This window comes from Trachinotus anak, unplaced genomic scaffold (assembly GCF_046630095.1).
Source record: "Trachinotus anak isolate AG129_WGS33_773 ecotype Australia unplaced genomic scaffold, CSIRO_AGI_Tana_v1 ptg000039l, whole genome shotgun sequence".
Taxonomy (NCBI): Eukaryota; Metazoa; Chordata; class Actinopteri; order Carangiformes; family Carangidae; genus Trachinotus; species Trachinotus anak.
In genome coordinates, this window is record NW_027273890.1 from 3209451 (window position 1) to 3216961 (window position 7511).

General features: G+C 40.9%; 1 protein-coding gene across 3 annotated transcripts in view; it reads right to left on the bottom strand.

Annotated features, from left to right (window-relative positions):
- ube2f (ubiquitin-conjugating enzyme E2F (putative)) overlaps positions 1-7222 on the bottom strand; it is a 35747-nt gene extending 28525 nt beyond the window's left edge. For 2 of the 3 annotated variants that reach the window (XM_071472554.1, XM_071472553.1), the window contains exons 1-3: positions 6998-7138; positions 4100-4281; positions 1787-1816 (exon numbers count right to left, since the gene is read on the bottom strand). In XM_071472554.1, coding sequence (XP_071328655.1) covers positions 1787-1816; positions 4100-4214 — 145 coding nt within the window. In that variant the 5' untranslated portion in view covers positions 4215-4281; positions 6998-7138. Of the gene's footprint in view, positions 1-1786; positions 1817-4099; positions 4282-6997 lie in introns of all 3 variants that reach the window. The other variant, XM_071472552.1, reaches the window with a different exon arrangement.
- Between the last annotated feature and the right edge of the window lie 289 nt (positions 7223-7511).

The window sequence follows — 7511 nt, forward strand, 5'->3', positions numbered from 1 at the left end:
GTTGTCAGTCCAGCAGTGTTTTGAATGTGGGGTGGGGGTTCATATGTCTATCATTCCTTTAGCTTAGGAAAAAACTATTATACGAAAACCTTTCATTAACTGACCCAGCACCTTTGATGTGTCACCCACTAGCTGCTGAGTCCTGGCTTTCACCTGGTCTTCAAAGCTACATCCCTGAAGTGTTTCTTGCCCTGAACACATCCTTTGTTTGTGAGTATAATTTGCCTTCACTTTGCCTCTTATTTTCATATCCACTCTTTGTAGCTTTACTATGTTCTTGCTTTTGAAACACAATGTCACTGTACTAACCTCTGTCTTATCTTATCTGTTAATGTGGGTTTTTTTTTTTTTATTGGAATATATCCTGTTTTTTTTAATTAAATACAAATAATATCTGTAGCTCCCTCACATCTCATCCTCACATATCTGATCATCACACATTAAATACACTCTGAAACATGTTCTCAGGATCTTCTCAGCTTTGTTTTACAAGTTGGAAACAGATGTCTCACACTGTGCTCACAAAGTTTTCGCCAAAAATTACACTGGCTGAGATATTCTAGCATTTATAATGGTGTTGTAAAGATACCACTAGCAACACAGAGCACACTTCCTTTTTTATGGGGTTTGAAGAACAAATAGTAGTATAAGGCCATTTTCTTTTTCTCCACACAAATCCGTCCTCTTCCCTGAGCTCTCCTTCCTGTCAGTGAAAACCCATCATGTGATACAGCAAGTCCTGATCTATGGCACTTAGCCACGTTTTCATGACATTTTCACTGTATTGAATCCCGATGAAAATCTAAATCAACCTTTACAGAGGGACATACTGTTGCTGGTAATGGAGCACAGGCTGTATGAGCACTGCTGGGTGCTTTCTTTGACACTGCAGTGTCCTCATTCCACAAACTTCTTCTCTACATGACTGCAGTCTTTAATAGTCATTTGTTTCAACCTGTGTCTTTTCTAAAATATAAAAGACAAAAATATAATCAAGCAATCTGGTCTGCTCTCTTACTTTCCAGTCAAACTCTGCTCCTCTGCAGAGCAGCAGCTGCCCTCAGCTGCAAAGGCAAAACTCATCAGACCACAAACAAAAACAAGCACGCAGAGTTCAGCCAGAGCAATGATAATGAATTCTGCACTCATGCATAACAATGACCAGATAACTGACTAATGAAGATCTGATATACTGTAGTGTAGATTCTCTAATGAAACCCAGCACTGAAATAATAGTAGAGGGTACAGTGTGTTTGATCAAAAGAGAGAAGTATAACCAGCTTGGATCCTGTCAGGGCCCACAGCATGTGTTTATATCAAAGACTATAGCTTATTACCAGCTTGGTATAGCAACGTTCATTAGTCGAGCTGGGTGATTTGGCTAAAGGAGAAAATCTAAACAATGTCCGGCCTCAACAAAATGGCTTTAAAAATAAATCAGTCAATCTTTAAACTGACCAGTCTTTAACAAATAACTTCATGTGTACAGACAATTACAGCTAAACACTGTTAACATTAATAAACATTATCTGACACATCTACCACATTACTGTGAGAAAAGTATCTGGACTCTGGCTGGATCGCTTTGTGGCAATGCAGTACATTTTAAACATTGTTACAAATGACCTTCTCCAGGGCAGTGTAAAAATGTATGGTAAATTATGTCAGTTAACTTGAAAATATTTGGGGCCGAACAGATGCTAATGTAAGCACAGGGAGGAAGGGAAAGTGCAATAAAGTCTAGTCTAAAGGATGAGTCTGACTCAGAGGTGCTTGGCGTACTTACTAGGGAGATTGGCTTCAAGTTCTGCAACTTCTGTTGAGAGAAAACAGGAACAGTGAGTAAGAGAGGAGCAGGAGCCGAGGATGAAGACAGAGCGGCACAGATACACACTTTTCAAATGAGGCACTTTTGTGCTGCCTGCTCACTCAGATTTGTTGCTCTGGATAAAAGCAGTGTAAAGTGTAACACATAAGCAAAAACACCACCAGAAAGAGGGGAGGGTTGTTTAGCTGGTGCTGCCCCTGGGCAAAGGTTCAGGTTTTCGCTCTGTTTTCTCCTCGCTGACACACCTTTCATTTTTCATTTGTGTAGGCTGGTTGAACAGCTCTGATTTCCTCATCCGCCAAAAAGAACAGCAAAAAAAAAAAGAAGGGGAAGAAGACACAATGGCACAAACTAGGCTATTTACTGGGGGAAAAAAAAGAGTTGTCTGGGGGGGTCAGGCACTGCTCAGTCCCTCTGGTGCTCCATGCTACAAATTTTCCACTGTCATTTATACAAATATATTCTTTGAGATGTTAAGTGCTTCAACAGTGCTCATAGGATTTTTTTTATCCCCTTCAACGTGGAGGTCAGAGCATAGTGTCAGCTAATTAACAGCCCTCTTTGAGAGAGTAGGGAGTTAATGTTTTGCTTAATGAGACCAACAACTTGCTTTTATCAGAGCAAGTGATCTTATCTGTGACCAGCTTGTGAAAAATGTCAGGTCCCTCCCTGTTCTCACTATGAGAAATCTACAGTTATTCTCAGCTGTGGACCATGGTCCAAACACTGAGATAGATTCCTCCTTTGTGGCTGAGAGTTTGCCTCTTTGTAGTACACAGTTTATTCAACAAGTACTGCATTACTTTTTCACATTTTGCTATTTCACATGGCCATTTAAGATCCCTGAAAGCTAATGGTCGGAAAGATTTGATTTGTGAAAAACACCGTGATAATAAAACAGCCATGCTCCGTCGGCAGGGAGACAGGCAATAATAAAATCTCATCAGGGAGCTGGTATCTTTTTTTTTTTTTTTTTTTTTTTTTTTTTCCACCTTAGCAAAATGGATGGTGCTGATCTCTAATATCAGTGTGTGAGAACAAAAATAAAGCCTGTCATTCCTGACCTTGTCATTATTACCCTTGTGGGCACCAAACCAAACAGACCAAGCAAATCTATTCCAGTGCCTCATGGAAAATAAGGACTCACACAAGAAATACAAGACAGAGACAAGGAGGCCACTCAGATCTTAGACTGGTGGGCATACTGACAGGTGCATGTGAGATTTTGTCCACCCACACTCACACAGAGCACTAAGTGACAGTGGAGGATAGACTGTGTTCTGCACGGTAAAACATTTGTATAAATTCAATTCAAGTTATGTTATGTCAAAGTTATGAAACACTATATTTCTAATACTTTAACCTTCATTTAACTGGTCATAGTAATTGTGTAATGTATAAGTAATTGCAGAAACTACAGCGCAGAGAGACTGTGGAGAGGAGGAAACAACATGGGAAATGGTGACAGACAGAACGAGACAGATGTAAACGAATGACAAAAAAGTGAGAAGGACAACACTCCTCTCGGAAGAGGAGTCAGGTGTGTGTGGAAGTTGCATCTCAAGGCAATAAGAGGAAGCTATAAATAAAAAGCCGGGAGCCAGAGGCAAAAACACGGACAGAGAGAAACAAATGGATGAAGAAAAAGGAAGGTAGCAACAGAGACATAGAAATAGAAAAGAACAGCCCAAACATCTATGAAGGAGAAGGAACATGAAGAATTCATACACATCTCTCTGAGTTCTCGTCTGTCAGTGTTGAAATACATCAAACTCAAAAGAACAACATAGTCAGAAAAAAATTATTTTGGCCTACACTGTCTGTCCTCAAATATTTAGCTGCTACTGTCTGCTAACCTTAACTAGGCTGCATCGCTTTGTCTGGTGTCTGCTGCTTTAAGAAAGAAGTCAATTAAGATGTATTTTTACCTTCCTTTGAAACGCAACATAACAGGGACCACTGCAACCAATGAACCTTTATTTGACGTACAGATGATAGAAGAGTGTGCTCTAAACAGAATTAAGACACGTGCCATGTAGAAGGTAACGTCAGTGAAGCAATAAGCAAAGTGAGTTTGAATGAACTGTGACTGTAAGATTAGGATAAGCAACTCTCTGGCAGTGGCGGCCATGTTTGATTTGAATTTCTTTCAGTTTTATCGAAATGTTGCCACTAGTCTCCTGAAAGTATTTATATCCAGAAGCAGAAACTAAGTGCAGCCCTGCTGACAGTCAAAGATTGAAGTGATGAAGTGCACGATGACCCATGTACCTTTGGTAAGGAGGCGGTCCCTGATGGACACCCTGTGGGTGGAGTCGGGGGTTCCGGAGGCACGGCCCGTCTTTCCTCCATCGTCCCTCTTCAGTTTACTCGCTAATGTGAGCATAGCTACGCCGCTGTGATCTGCCTCGGTCCGCCCCACGCTGCACTGCACTGCACTGCTGCTCAAAAGCCTGAGGGTCACACAGACCATAAAGAATACAGGGGGAAAAAAGCACATGAAACTAGGAACATTGATCAACAAAACAAATTTTGACCAAAGGTTTCTTACACACAATATACTTTATCGTTTCATTAATGCTGATACGATCACATTTAATAATTACTAAGTGGACATATTTTTAAAGGAGTCTGTACTGGTTTTCTCCTACAGTTGAAAGATGTGCACACAAAGTGCTGGAAAATCCAAACAGTTTGCAGATGTGAATGTGAATGGTTGTATATATCTATATTTTTCTCAGCTGTGTGTCCAGGCTGTACCCTGCCTCTTCCCCCTCTGCCTCTTCAGGACAAAAAACTAACAGCGAAGAGTCTTTCAAGACAAATTATATCTAAAGCCAAAGCTCAGTTCTGCTTATAAAAGATGGTTCTTTTCACATCATAGTATTACTGCATTAAGTCTCACAAAAAAAAAGATTTACAGCCAACACATATTCCCACTCTCTGCAAAGACATGAAAAGGGACAGAAATGGGAAGTATTTAATAGGATGGACACAGAGAGATGGTGAGGTTCAAGTCAACACCTTACTGCAGTTCAATTTCTACTGTAAAAAACTGACTGCTATGACACTGTTTAATCACAGTGGAAAGTGCAAAGTGCTTGACATCGGTTACAATGGACTCCCTGTTGAGGAAAGATGTGTGGGGTTTACAAGTTGTGTAATAGTGTGGAGTTATAGTCTTATTAATGAGATTACTTGCAGCAAATTGAGGGACTTTCCATTACACAAAAACCCATTTTCTACACTAGTATGGAGCAAAAACTAGAGAGCTGCATTCTGACCATCTGCTTTTAACATTCATTATGAACTCAAGCTTGCTTTCAGAGACATGAGAGGAGCTCATCCAGGGAGAATATGTTTCTGAAATTTCTATTGAGAGACACATAAGCATCTTTCAGTAATGGTTATTCAGTTACGGGGCATTGTATGCAAAAGAGAACTCTGAGGTTCATTAAAAAAAGATTTAAAAAAATAACACTTTGTCTTGAACACTCTTTTAATTATGTGAATAAACTGAGTGTGCCAGAGACATGGGAGCCCACAGAGACAAGTATCATGTCCCATTTTTTTGGCTAAATAATATTCAACAGACTCACTGCAACAGCAAAGTAGTATGAAAACAAAAGAGTACTTCAACATCATGCTCCTGCCAACTTTCCTTTTAATGCCGGTGCAACAGGAAGCTATTATCTATGGCATGACACAGAGATGAAAATCTCACTCTTTGCAAACATGTCTTCTCGTAAGTATCAATGCCATGTAAATGTAAACTGCCTGAGAGGATCTGTGTCTTTGCTTCTAGTCAGTCAATAGATGGTTTCATACAAATTTTAATTTTGGATAATTTGGCATTTACTGTATATGCATTTGTAAAATTAGGCAACAATACAAGAGAATACAGACTACCACTAATTCTGATGAAAATGTATAAAAACAGTGGACAGATAAATTCATCAGCTTATTTTAAAGACTGAATTATTCAAAGGCCTAGAACTGCAATTCCCAGGCACCACTTCTGGGTACCTGGGAAAACTGACATGAAATTCAAAAACAAACAAACATCCAACATCTAAAATCAACAATGAGTAACTACTATGGCAACTTTCAGGGAATTTCAGTTGTTCGAAAACATCTATATTCACCTCACCCAGCGCAGCTCGTGATGATGCACCAGTATCTGTACAGCATCTCACCTAGACACGCTACTCTGTTGATGTCATTCAATCCAGTGCTGTTGATCACAGTAATGATCCCTTGCGCTATTTTGAGAATGTCCCAACTCGCCTTATCTTCTGCTCAAGCCAACTTTCACTGTTGTGTTTCAATGGCAACTTTTAATTAACAGCACATTTCATTTCAAGCAAACTGAATGAGCTCTAAATTGAAAGGCTCTGTGAGCACCACACTGGTGTCTCCGCACTGTGTGAATCCAGACTATCCTGTCTATCCAGCACTGCGTGAGCTCCTTTGGGGGGCAGCAGCAGCAGAGACTGAAGGTGTCAGGTAACAGCAAAATGTGTCTCACTGAGTCTGACTTAACGCCCACCTGCCTCAGCTGTCACTCACCGCAGCCCGGCGTTGCTCACTGACACAGTTACCTGGATGTTAGTCAAATAGCTGCAGGGACAGGGCCGTGCAGCACACACAGATTACAGCGCCGACAGACACACAGGACAACATACGTCTCACCTAACGAATAAACACACGCATTCATCATGTCGTGCAATAACACAAACATATTAAACTTATTTACTGGAATAAGCTCAGCTGCTCAGCAAACGTCCCCTGTAACTCCCGGCCGGTAAAAACTGAATGAACCAGAGTAACTTACACAAACACAAGCAAGTGCGTAGCCCAAAAGGCATGACCTCTTGTGGTGCTGAAGGCGAGGTGTAGGATTAATGCTCATGTATGTACTTTTATGAGTTACAACCTCGACATTGCCCGGTTCTGTCCGTCACAACAAACCGCTAACACTGCTAATCACAGCTAGCTAGACACAGTGTCGAGGCTTGAGACCAGTCTCAGCACAGCTTGTGAGTGGGCGCACGAAGAAATGTCACTTTTTTAAATCGGTGGTATAATGAATTTAAATTGTTTACAAAGTCTCTATGCTAGTTTGCTAGCTAATGTTAGCTCGAGTGTTATCTGAGCGTTGGTTTTTACCTGCTGTCTCAGAGCTAGCGCTCCGTGCTACACCATAATCAACCTGCCCTCCTCTGTTCAAGGCGCCGTCAGCAACTCCAGCCGGAGACTGTCGCTGGCAGGTCCGACTGTAATTAACTCCAAAAACAGAGGGTTTGGAGGTTCAGGGTGGGTTTAAAGTGACTGGAGAATCAGCTGTCAGAACTTCGCTCCGGCGTCATGGGCAACGGAAGTGCAGCGAATGCCGTTGGTTATTGTTGTCCGTGTAGACATGGCAGCGGATAAACAGTTCCGCAAGGTAACATCCGAGGTTCAGGAAGCTCAACAACACGGTCATTAAAATACTGGTAATGACTGTATATGTTTTATTGTAGTTTTCTAGTGTACATTAATATAACAATTCATGCTGTTTATTTTCAGTTATTACCAACGTTGTAAAACCCTCACTGATATTTAACTGGCACAAGCTCAGACTTCTCCTAAATTCTATTTTAATACATCGTTTTTTACACGAAACTACCAAATTAATTCTTCA